Source organism: Coregonus lavaretus (genome assembly GCF_964263955.1).
Source record: "Coregonus lavaretus genome assembly, chromosome: 39".
Classification (NCBI taxonomy): domain Eukaryota; kingdom Metazoa; phylum Chordata; class Actinopteri; order Salmoniformes; family Salmonidae; genus Coregonus; species Coregonus lavaretus.
In genome coordinates, this window is record NC_140026.1 from 24,893,938 (window position 1) to 24,916,721 (window position 22,784).

At 45.2% G+C, this 22,784-nt stretch overlaps 2 protein-coding genes across 3 annotated transcripts; one reads left to right on the forward strand and one right to left on the reverse strand.

The window, feature by feature from the left end:
- The first annotated feature begins 526 nt into the window (after positions 1-526).
- On the forward strand, positions 527-3,708 carry LOC311113114 (grpE protein homolog 1, mitochondrial-like). Of its 2 annotated transcripts, none has more exons than XM_084156260.1 (4): positions 527-646; positions 1,331-1,469; positions 1,888-1,969; positions 2,188-3,708. In XM_084156260.1, the coding sequence occupies exons 1-4, from the start codon at positions 579-581 to the stop codon at positions 2,538-2,540; spliced, it is 642 nt and encodes a 213-aa protein (XP_084012386.1). In that variant the 5' UTR covers positions 527-578; the 3' UTR covers positions 2,541-3,708. The 2 variants fall into 2 exon arrangements, with proteins under 2 accessions (XP_084012386.1, XP_084012385.1); XM_084156259.1 differs by having other exon boundaries at positions 529-646; positions 1,331-1,475.
- Positions 3,709-7,067: 3,359 nt separating this feature from the next.
- On the reverse strand, positions 7,068-11,411 carry LOC311112811 (transcriptional adapter 2-beta-like; the record flags this gene model as incomplete). Its single annotated transcript, XM_084155948.1, has 3 exons — positions 7,068-7,908; positions 8,017-8,485; positions 11,142-11,411. The coding sequence occupies 3 exons, from the start codon at positions 11,409-11,411 to the stop codon at positions 7,286-7,288; spliced, it is 1,362 nt and encodes a 453-aa protein (XP_084012074.1). The 3' UTR covers positions 7,068-7,285.
- Between the last annotated feature and the right edge of the window lie 11,373 nt (positions 11,412-22,784).

A 22,784-nucleotide genomic window follows, 5' to 3' on the forward strand; every position in this document is an offset into this window, starting at 1 on the left:
TCAAAAATATGCAAACATAGAGTAAATCTGAAAGGGGGCAAATACTTTTTCACAGCACTGTAGTCGTGTGAAATGTAAACTCTCGCGACTCCCTTGGGATAAAACATTGTCAAATGGACAGACTTGCCATCCAAATTTAAATTCAAGAGGAAAGCTCGGTGGTGTCATATTTTTATTTGGAATTAAAAGCAATGTTCATATGCATATGTCATTGTAGCATCAGGCCAACTTACTGATCATCATCATCACCACAGTCATCATCATTATCATCATTGCCCTATCCATCCATTCGTTCTGCCATTCAAATGAACCAAAACATAGTAATGACAGGGATGGGTTTGGTGATGATACATCGCTGCCAAAAGTTACAAAAGAGGGATAACCTTCAGTTTACAAAACGAACAAATTCTGTCCTTGGTCACGTGCACAGTTTTCGACATTTAACGTCACCTCAACCAAACTACAGGAAAACGTAATTCTATATACCACCATTGATTGGACGCGATTACTAAGAGCAGCTCTTTCTGATTTGTGATTGGCTCAACATCACTCTCCTTCTGCGTGTGTTATCACTGAAAATGGCGAGCTGGTGTGTGCGAGCTGGAAGACAGAGCTACTCTGTTGTAGCATTTCCTTCATTAATAAGGTAATACATTACGAGTGTGCTTTTTAATACGTTTGTTCAGATCATTGTCTGTAATGTTGTTGTTTGTAAAGTAACTAGCTAGCTTGTGCCATCACCCTTGGCGCTTGTTAGCTAACGTTACAACCTAGTGTCATATGCTGATTTCATAATGGGATTGTTTAGTAGGACATTTCTTCTAGGAAAGCTAACTAACTTCATGAAATGTTGAACATAAAAAATTGTTGGATCCTATGAGGCTGTTTCAAAAATTAACTATCATAGCTAACTCAATCTGCTAACGTAGCTGGCTAGCTAGCTAGTTAAACTACCTCTGCTTTCATGAGCTAACATTAATTAGCAGGTTTAACGTTATGCTCAGCTAGTCACAATGCTGCCAAGTCAGTTGGCTTAGCTACTAAAATGCCACAATATACTTTACCTATATATTGGCAAAGTAGAGCTCACGCAATCAGAGATTCGCCAAGTGGGAGATTGACAACCTGAAAGATGCCAAGGGGGAGGAAACATTTTGAAGGCACGTGCCACCAATTAGCGATTTGCCTGATGACGCATGTACCTAAAGTAGTTGCAACCAAAACTACACATACGTTAATTTACAAGAATACCAGTGAACTGAAGTGACCACTGCATAAACAGCTGAAGTCCTGTTGTGTATCTAACCCATTTCTCTCTCTGTTCTGTTAGGCCGTCCCAGCGGCTCCTATGCACCTCAGCTCAGCAGAAGAGCGGCCAGGGGTCGGAGGAGGACCAGAAGGCTGAGCAGAGCCCTGTAGAGAAGGCCTTGGCCGAGGAGAAGGGTCAGCTGGAGGAGCAGCTTAAAGAGGTCACAGTGAGTCTGGCTCCAGGGTGAAGTTTCCCTAGGTACAGATCTAGGATCAGCTTCCCCTCCCCCAATCCAACCTTAACCATTAGTGGGGGAAAAAGCAATACTGACCCAAGTCTAGGGGCATCTTCACCCTACTCCTGGTTCACTACACCAGCCACTACATAGGCTCTGTTCCAACATCCACGCTAGCATACTACCTAGAATGAAGCCAATGTGTTAGGCTTACATTCCTAGTGTTATACTAGTATGGACATTGGAAGGTATACATAGACTAGTATTTACACTTTTGCTGTGATGTCATCCTGGTTAACTTCATCCTGGCTGATTCTCAATAGTCAGAAGAGCTTTGAGAAAAATATCTGCTCATGGGGTCTCTGTATGGTCTCAGACTTAGTGTAGTTGTCTCTGTCTACAGGACAAGTACAAGCGGGCCCTGGCAGACATGGAGAACCTCAGGACGAGGAGTCAGAAGATGGTGGAAGACACAAAGAAATATGGTGCGTTAACGCTTGCACATTTATTTGCTTCTCACCAGTGAATCGGACCCAGTAGACAGACATACTTATAGGTGGTATTTTAAAACCATAATTTTGGTTCATTGACGGCAAGGAACACACAGTATAAAGTTAATATGTAGGTATATTGCATGATGTTGTGTTGTTCGTTCTATGTTTGCTAACAGAATACATCTCTCCTTTCTTTCTACACCTATCAGGAATCCAAGGGTTCTGCAAAGACCTGCTGGAGGTGGCAGACATCTTGGAGAAGGCGACGGAGAGCGTGCCCAAGGAGGAGGTGACCTCTCAGAAGAACCCCCACCTGAAGAACCTGTACGACGGCCTGGTGATGACAGATAAACAGATCCAGAAGGTGTTCACCAAGCACGGCCTGTTCAAGCTCAACCCCGACAGAGGGCAGAAGTTTGACCCCTATGAGCATGAGGCTCTATTTCACGCCCCCGTGGAGGGTAAAGAGCCTGGCACGGTCACCATAGTAACCAAGGTTGGCTACAAGCTCCATGGGCGCACCCTCCGGCCGGCGCTGGTGGGCGTGGCCAAAGCCCCTTAAAAAAAAGATTCAGTGCGACAGTTATGATGATGTCGTTGTTGCTTGGGTGACGGATCACCTTGGGTACAGCAGGCTGGTCAGAGCCCCCCCCCCCACCCAATCAAAATCCCCTCCCCCAACCACCTAATGTTGCTTCTGAGGCGGGAATCCAACTCGAACTGATATCATTACCATGGACATCATCATCACACAGCCTGTTTTGAGACTGCGTACCGATTCTCCAACCTTCAGCTGAAGTGTGCACTTGCTCAATCCCCATCATGAATTGAAAAGCATTGGATTGGTATAAGCATTGGCTGGAGGGAATTTACGCCATCTTTAAATCCATGACAGGGAGTGTGCAAGTACATACTTTGGGAGAAGGGTAGATAATTGGGACACAACCCATGTATATGCCAGGAGCAAATATGTTTTAACAGAAGTAATACTTGTAATGGCATGTAGAGCACAGAACCAGTTTCAAGTGAGTTATTTCAGTCATTAGGGTCAGATTCCACTCATTTCTTTGTCCAGTCATTGTGTTTTCTCATGTTATGGATGGGAGAATGTAATGGATCTCATTGACTATATACCAAACTGTTGTCATCACTATCATTGGAGAACTATCATATAGCTCTCATACAATTGAATTTAAATAACGAAATGTTTCCTGTAAGGTTATGAGGCTGTCTTTGGCACAACTTAGCCCTGTATATTGCTGTTTTAGTATAGCTTCTAGGGACAGTTTTACATGTACTCTATAATTCATTTTCATAAATGAAGTCTTGACAAATTGAAGTATATGGAGGTGAAATATGCAATGTTTCACTGTATCAATATTCATGCAAAATACTTCAGAGGCAACCACTTATTGTTCAGCTACAACAGTACAGTAGGACACAGAGTATGGTTGTCAAAATGAGATGGGGGGGGGGGAAATGCTCTGGTCAAATCTATTACAGATTCACCGGAGATAAGCAACATGATGTTGAGCCCCTGATGTAATCATTCCGGATTTCACTGTACCTCACTACTTTGGCAGATGTCGACTTGGTGGTCTAGGATATTAACAGCATAATACAAATAGAGTTTATCCAATAACTATTTGAACTGAACATTCTAGTGTCTGAACAGTTGTCCTGTTGCGTGAGTGCCACAGCAGCATCTAAATAAACAGATTTACTTTGAATCAGAAGTCCCCTGATTTTATTGCTTTCAATTTGACTATTACCCTGTAGGTAGGAGCATTGAAGGGTCCATAGATGTAGAACACTCAAACTGTCAGCGATATTACCACATACTCAACTCACCAGATGCTGTAAAAATGAACCAAGGAAGCCATAGAAGTATAAAGTATTTGCACTTTTAATACAAAACATACTATGTCCTGTGCAACCACAAAGAATGGGCCATCAAAAATTCCCCCTCAACATTTTCAACCACTGAATTGTCAACAAATGTTTTGACTTCCTAAGCATCCTACTGATACACATGAACAGTTTAACAGCATGCTAAGACAACACACCCAAAAGGCTTGTTAGAATGGTTCTCGCTCACATATTTAAGAAGAGTTTTTCTCTTTTATTAAAGTTATAAAAAAGTTCCTGAAATAAAATACTGTACATTTCACAGGTCAGTATTTATATGTTCATTTTCAATTTCTTACAAAAAAGTATGTACATTTAGTAAAATATTTTAGCAAAAAATTCCATAGAAGTCAAATAGAAAACCTTTCTCCCCACCCTCATAGAAAATTATTGATATTTAGAAACAATTCAAATGGAAAGCATTTTCAATCAAGCCATTTTTAACCAAAATTGACTGTTTACGTCATTTAATTATTTAGAACACTTGGCTTCACATGCAAAAACAGGCAAAACACTCCTGTATGCTCGCATCAAATGGTACTGTTTCAGAGAACAACAAAAGTGTAATTTCAACCACCTATAGAATGGTATATCTTTTGAACAGAAATAAGTACATTAAAAAATAGGCTGAAACAATTCCGAATGCCATAAATTGAATGCCCTCTACTGATGGGAAGCTTAACTGTGAGTTTTCCTCGGTCATAAAATCTGTGCCATAGGTAAAATGGTTTGGCACAGCAATGGCACACCCTGATTATTAAACAAGGCTATGGGAAGCAGGCTGTGTGTATTCATGTCTTCTGAACTTTTTATATGACAATGGTTGAAGTAGTTAGCTACTAGCTTTGACAGGAACTGAAATGAGAGACTGATAATAGGTACTGTCAACTTTAGAGGTTCTAATGATAGAGTCTAGACTGAACTCTGACCTCTCAAGCTGTCCTCTTACCACAGCCTGGGTCTCATTCAGTAGGCACCAAACAGAAGACAATTGGGTGAAACAGGAAGGGACTACCTGGCCTTGTCCAATAAGAAATGCTTGTTTTTCGTTGCAAAAACGTGTTCTCTAATAAATATAACACTGGGCTGACCGACCAGCTCCACCACTGAAAGCAGGGCAACTGGCTCCCTGCAGCAGACACAGTAGTGAGGAATGGGCCTGGCAAAATCCCTCGTTGAATTTCTTCATGAGTCAGTACATGGACAGGGAGAGGAAGGAGAAAATAGAACAAGAAGCAGCACAAACCAAAATCTATGCTTTGAGAGATAGACCTTGAACACTCCACTACTTCTTACACCCACCCCTCGCTCTCCCAGCCTCAACCCCACTTTTGTATTCCAACTCTCCCCGTCAACCGATGCCCATTCAAAACTTAATTTACATTTAAATGGCGCTCTCCTGCCACCTCTCTGATCGACGCGTACAAAAGCCCTTGGGCCGCAGAGGAAAGTGAAAAGAAATCATAGAGGATGCCGTTATGGGTCACTCTTCATAAAACAGTTGTTTTCTCCTTAAAACAGATAAAGATATCTAGTCTTTGATCGTAAACTGTGCCAGTTGTTGCGACAAATAGACATCTTCCAGTAGGTGATTGGGAGAATCCAGGGGCCTTGTCAGTGTCTGGGTTTGGATACTTTCAAGCTTTTGGGGAAGAATAAATAAAATATATTGCTTTTATTACTTCTGTGGTATGATAAATATACTATGATGGGGATGCCACCAAGGCCTATACGTATGTGACAGAGGCTGGTGGGAGGAGCTATAGGAGGACGGGCTCCTCCCACCAGCCTCCTCTGGTATGCGATCATTATATCTACTTCCCAGCGTCAAACTTGATACTCCTCAACACTGTTTCTATACAACCAAACCACATCCACATCCCTGCTGTAGTTCACCTTTTCCATTTTAAACAGGCTACCTGGACATCAGAAAGAGAAGGTGCCAGTGGACACTTTAAAGTACCTGTGCTTGGAACAAACACATTTGATATCATAATGGGAAACATCAATGTCTAATACCAACCGAGCTTTTCTGTGGCAGTCGTCCCTTTTCTCTACCAAATTATTCCTGCCCTTTGATATTGTACTTGCAAGGCCATGTGATGTGTACAGTAGCCTATATGAATGCCGTGACTGTAAACAAACAATGAACCAGGAAGGTAGATGGAGCAAATGTAGTAGGTCTTCAAAAAATTTAAATATGACTTTACTCCCTTTGGATAAGTGAAACACTGGCTAACAAAACAGCAAGCAACCGGTGATAAGAAGACAATAATCATGCACCACATATTCATGAAGAGGTTAAAAACAGTCTGACAGGCCGTCACACAGTTAACACCGTAACATCCAAACCAAGGGGCTGGCAAACTAGTGATAGCCTACATGCTCATTTGGCAAACAAGAGATTTTTGATTTGTGCTTAAGGATTGGTTAATGCCCATATTTAAATGTAGAAAAGTTTCTCTTTTTCTTTATCTTGCATGCAATGATGGAAGGGTCAACATAAAGTTGACTAGAGTAAATAGCCTACTAGAATCAGAAATCGTGCAGTGGATGGAACAGAATAGTGAGAAGTTAGGCTATTCCTCTCGTAGTGCCAAAGTTAGACCGCCACAAAGCTACAGGAGTCAAAATGGGGATTACCGCAGTACTCTATGAGAGCGTTAGCTGCCAAATACTGACCCCTGTATGCTTAGCTGGCCTTCATCTCTTCATGGGAAGAATAGGATGATGTACCACCTGCGTTCCAGCACAGTGTGACTGTATTGCTGTTTGAATAGGCACTAACTTGTGCTCTCCAAAACTACATCCTAACCTAAAGGAAGCTAGCCTGGTCCCAGATCTGTTGGTGTTATCTTGTCAATGACCATAGGAGTTGGCAAGACAGCACCAACTGATCTGGGACCAGGCTACAAGGAAGCTGGAGGCAAACTATACGTAACAATTTATACTTTGAGAACAGCTTTGGAAACAGTGTTGTCTGGTTTGCCCAGCAGTATTAGGCGATCCTTCACTGGAGTTGCAATACAGAGACTCTGTATCATCTACCCATACGAATACATTATCATTCATATGGATTCAAATGCAAAAATATATATTTGTTCCAAACTTTTTTTTAAAGAAAGGTGAAATCCTTATTCTTTGCAATGTACATATTTACAAACAGTCCTGTGGTCGACAACGTCGGACAAAACGAGACAAAAGGTGGTAAAATCCAGTAGTTTGGTCCAGGTGGAGCTTACGAGTGCAAATCTCACATCGTTTCTAACAAGACACCGAGACGCAACAATCCAACGGAGAACAGAGTCATGATCCTTCTATAATCCTCAGTCCCCACAAACTCCATACACACATTGTTAGGACGCTTCCCAGTCCAGTTCCCACAAACTCGATGGACTGTTAAGACACGTCTCGGGATATCCAGCCGCTCTCTGTGAGGAAGCTGAAGATGCGTTTCTTGAGCACCTTGTCCAGGTAGCTGGGCAGGCGGCTCTTGGAGGTGATGCCCTGGCGCTTCTGCAGGTGGTCCTTGATGATGATAGTCTTGACGGTCAGGTAGCGCGTGGGGCTGAGGTTGAGCGTGTTGCACAGCACCTTCTCCCGGTCCGAAAGCAGCTCGAAACCGGACAGGTTCTCGATGGCCGCAAACTCGCCGTCCTTGCCCTCCTCTTTGATGATGCCACCGCCAACTCCGCCACCTCCCGCCCCTCCTCCAAGCCCTCCCCCTCCTCCTCCCCCAGTGCAGAGCCCTCCGCCGCGGCCTGTTTTTGAGGTCGCCACGCTCTTGTTCTCCTTGCGTTTCTCCCGTTTGTGCCGCGCCGACTCGTACTCGGCCGACTCGTCCAATCGTGCGATGCCGTTGCGGCGGTATCGTTGCAGCTCTCGTACCTTGGCGCGCAGCACGCGCTCCTTGTGCATGTTGTCGAAAAAGTCCTCAAACTCCCGCTGAGCCATGAACTGGCACATCCCCCGCAACTTGACCCGCTGCTCCTTCTCCTCCTTGGTGATCTTACGCTTTGGCACTGTAGGAACGGCTGCAGCACCCGGAGTCACCATGGGATTGGTCAGCGTCAGAAGGGTCCCCACTGCTCCTCCTCCCCCTACGACGGCGCCACCACTACCCCCGCCACCTACAACTCCCAGCGTGCCCGGCTTCTCCTTGTCACGCCCAAGGAAGACGGGCACCAGGTTGTAGTCACGGGCCACATTCTTGCGCCGCTGGCGCTCACGCAGCTTGCGCACGTACATGTCCACGTGCGCCCGCTTCATCTCAATCTCCACATCTTCATCGTCGTAGTTGACCGACAGGCCGCTGATGAGCTTCTCCGCCTCCTGGTCATACTCAATCTCGTAGTCGTCGCGGAGGGGCATGTAGCCCAGCTGCTGCTGCTCGCCCAGGGTCACGTCCAGCGGGGGCAGGGGGGTGGTGAGGCTGGGGGACAGGGGAGCGCCGCTGGGGCATGTGTGGTCCGTCACCCGGTTGGGGATGCTTTCGGGTACGCAGGCCTTGCCCAGGTTGCCGTGAATGTACATTCTGACATAGTGGTCCATGACCTCCTGGGGGGTTCGAGACGCCCCCACATGAGTGGCCATGTCCTCCTGAAAGACAACACACACACAGGGCAAAGTGTTACTGGGGGGGATGTTTTTTCTCTCATAAAATGCAGATAGTTAAACATATAGGGAAACATCACTGCAAGCATTTAGACACACACACACACACACACACACACACACACTTTTATACACTATTAGCATACAGCTGTACAGCTGTACATTTCAATGAAACATGGTGAAGCCCCAAAATTGCCCTCGCTAGAAGCCTGTGTTTCAGACATAAGGAAGTGGATGGCTGAAAACCTTCTACTTTTAAACTCGGACAAAACAGAGATGCTTGTTCTAGGTCCCAAGAAACAAAGAGATCTTCTGTTAAATCTGACAATTCATCTTGATGGTTGTAAAGTCGTCTCAAATAAAACTGTGAAGGACCTCGGCGTTACTCTTGACCCTGATCTCTCTTTTGACGAACATATCAAGACTGTTTCAAGGACAGCTTTTTTCCATCTACGTAACATTGCAAAAATCAGAAATTTTCTGTCCAAAAATGATGCAGAAAAATTAATCCATGCATTTGTTACTTCTAGGTTAGACTACTGCAATGCTCTACTTTCCGGCTACCCGGATAAAGCACTAAATAAACTTCAGTTAGTGCTAAATACGGCTGCTAGAATCCTGACTAGAACCAAGAAATTTGATCATATTACTCCAGTGCTAGCTTCCCTACACTGGCTTCCTGTTAAGGCAAGGGCTGATTTCAAGGTTTTACTGTTAACCTATAAAGCGTTACATGGGCTTGCTCCTACCTATCTTTCCGAGTTGGTCCTGCCGTACATACCAATACGTACGCTACGGTCACAAGACGCAGGCCTCCTAATTGTCCCTAGAATTTCTAAGCAAACAGCGGGAGGCAGGGCTTTCTCCTATAGATCTCCATTTTTATGGAACAGTCTGCCTACCCATGTGAGAGACGCAGACTCGGTCTCAACCTTTAAGTCTTTACTGAAGACTTATCTCTTCAGTAGGTCATATGATTGAGTGTAGTCTGGCCCAGGAGTGTGAAGGTGAACGGAAAGGCTCTGGAGCAACGAACAGCCCTTGCTGTCTCTGCCAGGCCGGTTCCCCTCTCTCCACTGGGGTTCTCTGCCTCTAACCCTGTTACAGGGGCTGAGTCACTGGCTTGCTGGTGCTCTTTCATGCCGTCCCTAGGAGGGGTGCGTCACTTGAGTGGGTTGAGTTACTGACGTGATCTTCCTGTCTGGGTTGGCGCCCCCCCTTGGTTTGTGCTGTGGTGGAGACCTCTGTGGGCTATACTCGGCCTTGTCTCAGGATTGTAAGTTGGTGGTTGAGGATATCCCTCTAGTGGTGCGGGGGCTGTGCTTTGGCAGAGTGGGTGGGGTTATATCCTTCCTGTTTGGCCCTGTCCGGGGGTTTCTTCGGATGGGGCCACAGTGTCTCCGGACCGCTCCTGTCTCAGCCTCCAGTATTTATGCTGCAGTAGTTTATGTGTCGGGGGGCTGGGGTTAGTTGGTTATACCTGGAGTACTTCTCCTGTCTTATCCAGTGTCCTGTGTGAATTTAAGTATGCTCTCTCTAATTCTTTCGTTCTCTCTTTCTCTCTGAGAACCTGAGCCCTAGGACCATACGTCAGGACTACCGGGCATGCTGACACCTTGCTGTCCCCAGTCCGCCTGGCCTTGCTGCTATTCCAGTTTCAACTGTTCTGCCTGCGGTTACGAAACCCCTACCTGTCCCAGACCTGCTGTTTTCAACTCTTAATGATCGGCTATGAAAAGCCAACTGAGAGACCTGAGCCCTAGGACCATACGTCGGGACTACCGGCCGTGGTGACTCCTTGCTGTCCCCAGTCCGCCTGGCCTTGCTGCTATTCCAGTTTCAACTGTTCTGCCTGCGGTTATGGAACCCCTACCTGTCCCAGACCTGCTGTTTTCAACTCTTAATGATCGGCTATGAAAAGCCAACTGAGATTTATTCCTGATTATTATTTGACCATGCTTGTCACTTATGAACATTTTTGAACATCTTGGCATGGTTCTGTTATAATCTCCACCCGGCACAGCCAGAAGAGGACTGGCCACCCCTCATAGCCTGGTTCCGCTCTAGGTTTCTTCCTAGGTTTTGGCCTTTCTAGGGAGTTTTTCCTAGCCACCGTGCTTCTACACCTGCATTACTAGCTGTTTGGGGTTTTAGGCTGGGTTTCTGTACAGCACTTCGAGACATTAGCTGATGTACGAAGGGCTATATAAAATAAAATTGATTGATTGATTGATGTGTGTTGAATTCCATTGATAGGTGATACAAACCAACAGATCCATTTTAACAGATGACTAGTCTACATTACACTTAAAGTTTACTGTATGTTCATAATGCAGTGCAGGTTTGCAACCTGGATTGCAATGTTCATTTGCATTAAGAAATATGCATTATAACAACTTAACTAGCTAACTGTAATCAGGACTAAAACAAGGTGGATTTCAAGGCTTGCAGAGTTGCATCGATATTGCCAACTCTCGACAGGACCTGGCTGTCAGTCTGAAGTTGTTAAAAGTATTCGGAGATATATTGCGTTATTTTCATGAGGGTAACTTTACTCATTCACATTTAATCTATATACTTTTATGCATGTGTTTGTATTTTAGCTAGCTAGCTGAGACAAGTAGGCTATAAATTAAAATACCCAGTTTCCAAAGCCATATTGCTCGATCGCATCGAGTAGCGACTGCTCTTCCCTGCTAGTCCATCCTCCCTCCGCTTCGGGACCCCAGAGTGTGAAGCGCCCGCCGTCGACTTGCTGATAACCGTGCCATCGCCGATGATTACCGATTTCTGCACCCGCGGAGAAGCACTCCGGACACAATTCGATATCTGGGCAGTCAGTACAGCGAAGCCGCAGATTCGTAACGTCTGCAAGGCAGTTTACGCAGTACTTCTTTCCTAGGTCGGCCATGTTGCTGGCTTCTTGCTTGTTGTTGGAAGCAGCAGTGTCGCGGGGGGAGGGCATGCGTACTGGAGTCTCACAACTGCGTCTCATTAATATTAATAAGCTTAGCGCAAAGGTCTGTGATTGGCTTACATGCTCAGTTTCCAGGACAACTCAAAACACCAATAGGTTCATTGACTAACATTTAGGATTTCTTGACACATAACTGTGTTTAAATTAATTTGTGTTCATATATTTGAATGTTGCCTTACACCTTGGGACTTCATTGACACACTTAAGTGATTTTCTTGCTTTTTTTTGTCAGGAATACTACATTCCCATGGATGGGGAGGCAGAGCAACAAGATAATGACACTGAAAACATAGAGCTGAAGAACAATGAGCAACTCCAGAAGACACAAGCTGTAGAGCCCTCAGAGGAGGGCAAATCCCCTAATGTTGATGACAGTAAGAATAAACCTGACACCCCTGCAGATGAGGATGAGGAGGCTGGAGCAGTGGAGTCTGAAAAAGCCTCACCAGATACTGCAGGGGAACAGGCAACAGATTGCGCCTCAACCGACGTTACAGTATTGCTTCCATCCCTCTCCTCGCCCCAACCTGGGGCCAGGTCAACGGTCAGCTCCAGATCAAGCTGGTGGAGTATTTTTGCAAGAAGACGGGTGACGATGCACGTCCTAAGTAGGAGAAGGCCGTGTCTGACCAGGAGCAGCGCTACCAGAAGTATATAGCCATCATGGAGGACCTGAAGTGGCAGCACTGGCACGACTCGGAGGTGGCCCAGCAGCAAGCAGAGGAGCTGCGGCAGCAGAGCCAGGAGAAGGTGGATCGCAAGCTCGAGGCCCCGCTGCATGCCAAAGAGGAGCTCGTCGAGGGCCTGCACCTCATCGACTTCAAGCAGCTGAAGATCAAGAACCAAACATAAAACGAGAAGATCAAGGAGCGCAACGAGGATCTCCTCAAACTGTGCAAGAAGATCACCAGCACTTTACAGGTACTGGCCCACGTGAAGGAGAAGCTCCAGTTTGTGCAGATGGAGAACCAGGCCAAGCGGGCCGAGGTGGAGGCGGTCATGGCCAGGACGTGCTGACCAAGACCAACCAGGCGGGGGACGGCCTCCGTATGGACAACTTGTCCTGCTGGGCAACGATACACTGCTAAGGGATTTTGAGGAGAAGGTGGATGCCTCAGACGGCCTGGAGGAGACGCTGGAGGGGCTGAAGAGGAGGCACGCAGAGCTCATACTGAAGTGTTCCAGGGTGAAGGAGAAACTGGAGCACACCAAAACCACGGTGCAGTGAGGGAGAGGAGAGGATACACGGGAAGACACGCTCACGAATAAGCGCACACACACACTGACACACACCGGAATGAAATAATGTGATCAAACACATTTATTGTGATAAGGGCATATTTGTCATGCAAAATTACTTGCATGTTCATAAATGCATTAATCAATTTACGAGTTATGTTTTCACATTTATAATAAATATTCAGTTTATTCTACATGTCCTTATTCTATTATTTCTCAAAGGACCATAACAGGCTGTGTGAAGTCTGAATGGCATGGTGCTGCTGTCTGCAGCTGCTGTCTCTGTGTGTGTTGCGCTTTTTCTCTGTGTTGTAAAAGCAAGCTGAGCAGAAACTGTCTACTCTTTATTTGACTGATGTGGTAGGCAAGGTAACTGCTGTTTGACTTAACAGAAAAAAAGTATTTATTCCCAGTGCTGAGCTAGTAGTGTAACTGACATGTAACGTTAGCTACAGTAATGTTTCATCCCCTCTCAACTGAAGTTCTGTCGGAAGAGAATGAACTAGCTAGCTAGTAGCTACCACAGACAGTTTAGCTCTAGTCTCTAGCTATCTGTCAGGTAGCTGTATTTTAACAGCTGTTGTGTGTGGAAGTGTTTTGTAGCCTTTTTGTTCCGTTTCAACAGAAGTAAATTCACTTGGCTAGTTTTCATCAGTTGATGTACCATTAGAGTACCAAAAGTTGGCTAACCTTAGCTAGCTAGCTCACTAACTTTAGCTATTATTTTTGCCTCAATCATGTTAGACCTGAATCAAACGATGAAACCAGCGGCCAAACGATTAAAGACTGATATTCAGACGTTTTTTCACAGCATAATGTGAGTTTTTATCAGAGTCGGTATAGTAATGTAACGTAATTGATCTGTCAGTTTCCAACGGGAATGCAGCCCTCTAGTGAACAGTCAGTACACAACACATTTACATTTACATTTACATTTTAGTCATTTAGCAGACGCTCTTATCCAGAGCGACTTACAGGAGCAATTAGGGTTAAGTGCCTTGCTCAAGGGCACATTAACGTCATTTAGCAGACGCTCTTAGCCAGAGCGACTCGCAAATTGGTGCGTTCACCCTATAGCCAGTGGGATAACCACTTTACAATTTGGGGGGGGGGGGGTTAGAAGGAACACTTTATCCTATCCCAGGTATTCCTTAAAGAGGTGGGGTTTCAAATGTCTCCGGAAGGTGGTGAGTGACTCCGCTGTCCTGGCGTCGTGAGGGAGCTTGTTCCACCATTGGGGTGCCAGAGCAGCGAACAGTTTTGACTGGGCTGAGCGGGAGCTATGCTTCCGCAGAGGAAGGGGAGCCAGCAGGCCAGAGGTGGATGAACGCAATGCCCTCGTTTGGGTGTAGGGACTGATCAGAGCCTGAAGGTACAGAGGTGCCGTTCCCCTCACTGCTCCATAGGCAAGCACCATGGTCTTGTAGCGGATGCGAGCTTCAACTGGAAGCCAGTGGAGTGTGCGGAGGAGGGGGGTGACGTGAGAGAACTTGGGAAGGTTGAACACCAGACGGGCTGCGGCATTCTGGATGAGTTGTAGGGGTTTAATGGCACAGGCAGGGAGGCCAGCCAACAGCGAGTTGCAGTAGTCCAGACGGGAGATGACAAGTGCCTGGATTAGGACCTGTGCCGCTTCCTGTGTAAGGCAGGGTCGTACTCTCCGAATGTTGTAGAGCATGAACCTGCAGGAGCGGGTCACCGCCTTGATGTTGGCGGAGAACGACAGGGTGTTGTCCAGGGTCACGCCTAGGCTCTTCGCACTCTGGGAGGAGGACACAGCGGAGTTGTCAACCGTGATGGCGAGATCATGGAACGGGCAGTCCTTCCCCGGGAGGAAGAGCAGCTCCGTCTTGCCAGGGTTCAGCTTGAGGTGGTGATCCGTCATCCATACTGATATGTCTGCCAGACATGCAGAGATGCGATTCGCCACCTGGTTATCAGAAGGGGGAAAGGAGAAGATTAGTTGTGTATCGTCAGCGTAGCAATGATAGGAAAGGCCGTGTGAGGATATGACAGAGCCAAGTGACTTGGTGTATAGGGAGAAAAGGAGAGGGCCTAGAACTGAGCCCTGGGGGACACCAGTGGTGAGAGCACGTGGTGCGGAGACAGCTTCTCGCCACGCCACTTGGTAGGAGCGACCGGTCAGGTAGGACGCAATCCAGGAGTGAGCCGCGCCGGAGATGCCCAGCTCGGAGAGGGTGGAGAGGAGGATCTGATGGTTCACAGTATCAAAGGCAGCAGACAGGTCTAGAAGGACAAGAGCAGAGGAGAGAGAGTTAGCTTTAGCAGTGCGGAGAGTCTCAGTGACACAGAGAAGAGCAGTCTCAGTTGAATGACCAGTCCTGAAACCTGATTGGTTTGGATCAAGAAGGTCATTCTGAGAGAGATAGCAAGAGAGTTGGCTAAAGACGGCACGCTCAATAGTTTTGGAAAGAAAAGAAAGAAGGGATACTGGTCTGTAGTTGTTGACATCAGTGGGGTCGAGTGTTGGTTTTTTGAGAAGGGGAGCAACTCTCGCTCTCTTGAAGACGGAAGGGACATGGCCAGCGGTCAAGGATGAGTTGATCAGCGAGGTGAGGTAGGGGAGAAGGTCACCGGAGATGGTCTGGAGAAGGGAGGAGGGGATGGGGTCAAGCGGGCAGGTTGTTGGGCGGCCTGCAGTCACAAGTCGCAGGATTTTATCTGGAGAGAGAGGGGAGAAAGAAGTCAAAGCATAGGGTAGGGCAGTGTGAGCAGGACCAGCAGTGTCATTAGACTTAACAAACGAGGATCGGATGTCGTCAACCTTCTTTTCAAAGTGGTTGACGAAGTCATCTACAGAGAGAGAGGAGGGGGGGGGGGGGGGGAGGATTCAGGAGGGAGGAAAATGTGGCAAAGAGCTTCCTAGGGTTAGAGGCAGATGCTTGGAATTTAGAGTGGTAGAAGGTGGCCTTAGCAGCAGAAACAGATGAAGAAAATGTAGAGAGGAGGGAGTGAAAAGATGCCAGGTCGGCAGGGAGTTTAGTTTTCTTCCATTTCCGCTCCGCTGCCCGGAGCTCTGTTCTGTGAGCTCGCAATGAGTCATCAAGCCACGGAGCTGGAGGGGAGGACCGAGCCGGCCGGGAGGATAGGGGACACAGAGAGTCAAAGGATGCAGAAAGGGAGGAAAGGAGGGTTGAGGAGGCAGAATCAGGAGATTGGAGGGAGAAGGATTGAGCAGAGGGAAGAGATGATAGGATGGAAGAGGAGAGAGTAGTGGGAGAGAGAGAGCGAAGGTTGCGGCGGCGCATTACCATCTGTGTAGGGGCAGAGTGAGTAGTGTGGGAGGAGAGCGAGAGAGAAAAGGAAACAAAGTAGTGGTCAGAGACATGGAGGGGAGTTGCAGTGAGATTAGTAGAGGAGCAGCATCTAGTGAAGATGAGGTCAAGCGTATTGCCTGCCTTGTGAGTAGGGGGGGACGGTGAGAGGGTGAGGTCAAAAGAGGAGAGGAGTGGAAAGAAGGAGGCAGAGAGAAATGAGTCAAATGTGGACATAGGGAGGTTGAAATCCCCCAAAACTGTGAGGGGTGAGCCATCCTCAGGGAAGGAACTTATCAAGGCGTCAAGCTCATTGATGAACTCTCCAAGGGAACCTGGAGGGCGATAGATGACAAGGATATTAAGCTTAAATGGGCTAGTGACTGTGACAGCATGGAATTCAAATGAGGAGATAGACAGATGGGTTAGGGGAAAAATTGAGAATGTCCACTTGGGAGAGATGAGGATTCCTGTACCACCACCCCTCTGACCAGATGCTCTCGGGGTATGCGAGAACACATGGTCAGACGAGGAGAGAGCAGTAGGAGTAGCAGTGTTTTCAGTGGTGATCCATGTTTCCGTCAGCGCCAGGAAGTCGAGGGACTGGAGGTTGGCATAGGCTGGGATGAAGTCAGCTTTGTTGGCAGCAGAACGGCAGTTCCAGAGGCTGCCTGCGACCTGGAACTCCACGTGGGTGGTGCGTGCAGGGACCACCAGGTTAGAGAGGCAGCAGCCACGCGGTGTGGTGCGTTTGTGTAGCCTGTGCAGAGAGGAGAGAACAGGGATAGGCAGAGACATAGTTGACAGGCTGTAGCAAATGGCTACAAAAATGCAGAGGAGATCGGAATGAAATGAGCTAAGCATCTGGGAGCGGAGAGAGCAGGGCCTCCCTCACCAAAAACGTCTACCTCAGAAACTAAAATTGTTTCACTGAACCACCCGAACAAAAACTCTCCCAACTTCCGCCTTTAGAAATCAGAATTGTTGTGAACCACACTATGCTCATCATGTCTTAGCAGGATCAGATGGTAACAGATGTTCTAGCTGTGTCAGACAGCCAGGGAAGACCAGTCTACGGAGCTCAGGTTAGTTTTGCAGTATATTATTACAATCAGTGAATGGATACAAAGTTCCATCTTGAGTTGATGGGTAGGCTACAGTCTGGGATCTGGGAATAATGGTCATTTTAATTATTGAACCATTGATTCTATTCTTGGATAATATAATGTATAAATGTACACCAAGGTAATTCTTTGTCATGCCTCATCTGAGCAGGATCAGATGGTGACAGGGGTCTCAGCAGGGTCAAGCAACCAGGGAAGTCCAGTCTGTGACGGCACTGAGGTGAACTTTTGCAGATACAACATGTCAAACAGAAATGTGAGGAAGAACTGGGAGACACTATTGTTGATGATGAATGGATACATATATGTTTGAATGCCCAGTCATGTTTATATAGTCTCAGACATAAATTACTGCAGTTTAAGACCATCCATAGAACATACTATATGCCAGTGAAACTGAATATCATGCACTCAGAAATGTAATTCCTCTGCTGAAGGTGTAAAACACAAAAGGGGACGTATTTGCATGTTATGATCTTGTGAAGGCTGGCTGAATTCTGTCAAAGAGTATGTTCTTTTATCTCAGCATGTCTACAGATTCTCCCTTCTCCCTGTTTTTGTTTGCTTGGAAATGTTGATACTGGAGAATGTTATCAGAAGAAACTATGTAACCTAGCATTTATAGCGGCTAAGAAATGCATTGCCATTCATTTGAATGTTGGTTATCCTCCCACAATGTCACAATGGATGGCAAAAATGTCAAGTTACGTATCGCAAGATTTGATTTATTACAAGATTAAGGGTATACTATGCAACTTGCATAAGGTCTGGACAGCGGAGTCACTGACCACCTTCCGGAGACACTTGAAACCCTACCTCTTTAAGGAATACCTGGAATAGTATAACAGTAATCCTTCTAGGGCCCAGAATATTTTATACAATGTTTAAAGTTTGCTAGCGCAAGTTCAGGCGACCCAGTTGATAGTTGATACAATGTTTCAATGTTTTTTATGCAATGTTTCGTTGCAGACAGGTCATGCATAGCCAATGTGATTTATATGATATTTTCTACCTGCAGGCTGCAATGTTTTTATGTGTTGGCTTTATGTAGGCTATTTTTACATAGTTGGCAATGGCAATCAAAGTTTATTTTAGATTTGTATCATTTTTATTTAGATTTAGATAGAATGTAGATTAACCACAGACAATGATTTTGAGATACATAGATATTATAAATTAAATGAAACTGTTCCATGAAAATGTGCACATGAAAATCATAACTGGCTCAGATTGGTAGAAATGGTAAGATAAATTGGCACTCCAAATGGAAAAGGTTGCCGACCGCTGGTGTAGCCTGTTACAGGCAACTTCAGGAGCTTAATGGCAGAAGGCTATCTTGATCTCTGGCTCTCTCTTGAGTCATTTGTGTGTCTTAATTATTTAATCAAACAGCATGCTTAAAGCATCAGACAAGGTCAGTACATATAGCCTAGTTGATTTTATTAAAACACATAGGGTGTGTCTATATAATGGGAAAATACACGTTTAACATTTTTCGACCAATTGATACTCTTGGTCAACAATATTTTTTTGTTGTTGCCGGGGACAGTCCTTGTAGAAATGCAGGAAATGAGCTTTAGATGCCCCCCAAAAATCTGAGGGAGGACCCCCAGACCCACCGCCAGGCTATGTCCCCCCCACTTCAAAACCAAAGTTGTGCCCCTGATTAAGTCACATCACTTCAAGTCATTTCACTATCCACTTGATGACTTGTGTTATGTAGGCTATTCCAAAAACTACAGCAAACTACCAGCTTTTTTTCTTATAAGTGAATCAACTATTCTTTCTGATGTTCAGTAGATGGCGACATTGTAAAGGGAACAATCATCACCCTATGCCTGAGCATGCTGTAAAGGTCTCTGATCAGTCATAAATCACTAACTGTTCACAGATGAAGACCATATGTATTATGATAAGTAGTCTGTTACTTTCTTTGCTGACATAAGTTTTAGTTGTATTGCATTTAAACACCAGGTTATATTACAGTTTTCATGAAGGAAACTACCATACTCAAGATTGGTGGTAGAGAGTGCACTGAGCAGTTTATTTGCAATGACTTTAAGCTGTAATTAAAATATTACATTTGAATTTAGATTTTCATTTCATTCAGCGGCTTTAGTTGTCCAGTTAGCCGAAATCAGATACCCCCCAAAAATAAAATAATAATACATTTCCAGTACAGGCCAGGGTGGAAAGAATCAGTCATTACTCATCAAACATCTTTTTCAGATATGAAATGTCAAAAGGCTGACACATTTAGCTCTTTGATCAGCAGCAACACCTACTTACTAACAACTGTTGGGTCAAAGCAATACCCTGCTGTGCAAATACTGTATCTATCATAAAGCACAACTTTCTCAGCATAGCATCATTGAGGAGGATGCATTCAGGAGGATGCATTGAAATTAGGTTAACTCCCTCAAGTGGAGTCTGACTATAACTGCAATCTCTTCAGAATTCTGATGACCCGGGATTGGGTGGGGTCCACACAAATCTTCTGACCTGTCTTCAGAGTTGCGCTGTGCATAGGACCACATTGGAGAGTAATAAGAAACAGTTATGTTAAGTCAAACATTCACAATAGGAAGGTATGTATAATGTGTCAAACAAAATTCATGTAAAGGTACTGTAAAACAAAGTGTGTGGTGAGTAAATTATGAACAACAATACAGTGATAATAATACGCAGACGAACCCTGCTTAAGACAGAAACAGAGAGAGACACCTGATAAAATATACATTAATACATTTAGCTTGGCATTAGTCAGCCTCTTCCAGTAGTGATTAGGATAAACATTCAGTTTAGTCCATGTTATCAATAGTGTAGGTCGGTCCAGAATGGCTTGTTTGGGTAAAATAGCTATACTACTACCCCAATCCCTCCACAGAATGACAGACAACCTACTGGCTGACCACAGTAAACTGAGAATGACAGCTTAAGTTATTAGGCTATATGCAACGTGATGTCCTGGTAAGCCTGGGGGTCCTGGGGATGATGGTGCTTGTTCTCGTGCTTGTTCTTCACCAGGGAAACCACCATAATCATACACATTATAGTCATATGCATAATAGTTATACAAATCCACGCCTGATTCCCTTGATGGTGTCATGCTCATTGATTCCTCTGTGTGGTTGGGGACAAGGACACTGTAGAGGTGTTTGGGCTAGGGGTTGTGGTGCCTTCCCAGTCTGGGTCATTTAAAGGCCTAGGAAATGGGGAAAATATCTGATTAAATTCATTACGGTTTATTACATGCTCAGTTAAAATGGCCACAAACCAGAGGGGAAAAGGACAGAGGAATACGTTGTAAAATGACAGATAAATTGTGTATACCTTATCTTTAACACAATATGCATGCTATGCAAAAAACAGGGAAGGAGTAAGATAAAAAGAAAACTCCCCACTGATATGAGTAAGAAAGAACAGTTACCGGATATTACAGCTATTCGATTATGAAAACCAAATCACACAAATAAGCTAAGCAAAAAATTAAGCTAAGACATTTGTATTATATATTAAGTCCTGTATATTGTGTTATATCACATCCAGAGACTCACCCAAACAGTGGCGCAAAGTAGTTTGTGACATTCATACATACCTTCCTGCCATCCGCCAGTGTCTCACTAGGAGGAATGTCAGCAATGGTTAATGACTGAAAAATACTGACTATTTAACTGACCACACGGTTCGCACGCACACACACACATACACATACACATACACACACACTGACATGATTTCTGTGGAGTTACACACTGGTGGTGCAGGGAACCTGTACTCTATGCTTCTGACAAGGGACCGGTTGGTTGTGTGTTTCTGCCATGTCTCACAGTGACATCCTTCACTCTTTACAAGCCCCGGTTCACCATTGGCTGGTGGGAAGCCTTGACAGTGACAAGGTCAATCGGTCATTGATAAGCCGTTATTTGTCATGCAACTACATTGAACAAAAATATAAATGCAACATGAGCTGAAATAAAAGAAAATGTTCTATATGCAGAAAAATATTATTTCTCTCAATTATTTTGCACAAATTTGTTTACATCCTTATAAGTGAGCATTTCTCCTTTGCCAAGATAATCCATCCACCTGACAGGTGTGGCATATCAAGAAGCTGATTAAACAGCATTATCATTACACAGGTGCACCTTGAGCTGGGGACAATAAAAGGCCACTCTAAAATGTGCAGTTTTGTCACACAACACAATGCCACAGATGTTTCAAGTTTTGAGGGAGAGTGGAATTGGCATGCTGACTGCAGGAATGTCTACCAGAACTGTTGCCAGATAATTCAATGTTCATTTCTCTACCATAAGTCGCCTCCAATATCGTTTTAGAGAATTGGCAGTACGTCCAACCGGCCTCACAACCGCACACATGTATGCCGTCGCGTGGGCGAGCGGTTTGCTGATGTCAACATTGTGAACAGAGAGCCCCATGGTGGGTGTGGGGTTATGGTATGGGCAGGCATAAGCTATGGACTACGAACACAATTGCATTTTATCAATGGCAATTTGAATGCACAGCGATACCGTGACGAGATCCTGATTCCCATTGTCGTGCCATTCATCCGCCGCCATCACCTCATGTTTCAGCATGATAATGCACAGCCCCATGTTGCAACGATCTGTACACAATTCCCGGAAGCTGAAAATGTCCCAGTTCTTCCATGGCCTGCATACTCACCAGACATGTCACCCATTGAGATTGTTTAGGATGCTCTGGATCGACGTCTATGATAGCGTGTTCCAGTTCCCACCAATATCCAGCATCTTCGCACAGCCATTGAAGAGGAGTGGAACAACATTCTACAGGCCACAATCAACAACCTGATCAACTCTATGCGAAGGAGATGTGTTTCACTACATGAGGCAAATGGTGGTCACACCAGATACTGACTGGTTTTCTGATCCCCTCCCCTACCTTTTTTTTTTTAAAGGTATCTGTGATCAACATATGGATATCTGTATTCCCAGTCATGTGAAATCCATAGATTAGGGCCTGATTTCCTTACATGAACTGTAACTCAGTAAAATCTTTGAAATTGTTGCATGTTGCGTTCATATTTCTGTTCAGCATACTGTATATCTGAAGTGTTGTTGTTAAATCACAACTATACATTCAGCTTGTTGAACTGACTAACATGACACCAGCCGCAAATGAAGGGGAATTGACAGGCCGTTCTGACTTTGAGGGAAGAGTTGAGTTTGTTTCTGAGGAGAGACAGATGTATCTGTATTAAAGTAGGATGTGATGGATTGGTTTTTTACTGTCTCTAATCTCTAACCCAGGGGTGCAAACCTTAAGGGGTGCAAACCTTCCCAAACCCTAAGGGGTGCATGTTTTGGTTTTTGTTCTAGCATTACACAGCTGATTCAAATGATAAAAGCTTGATGATTAGTTGATTATTTGAATCAGCTGTGTACTGCTAGAGCAAAAAACAAAATGTGCACCCCTTGGGGTCCCCAGGACCGAGTTTGGGAAGCCCTGCTCTAACCTATACTATTGGTATGAGATCTTGTGATCTATGGATGAAGATGACTCAAAGCTAGAGTGTGACCCACCTTCCTTGTCATCTGATGGTGGAGCCATTGCCAGTTGTGTGCTCTCAGCTGTCTAGTTGTTGGTAACTGTTTGCCTGGTCTCTGGTTCAGGGGTTGTCCAGCGGG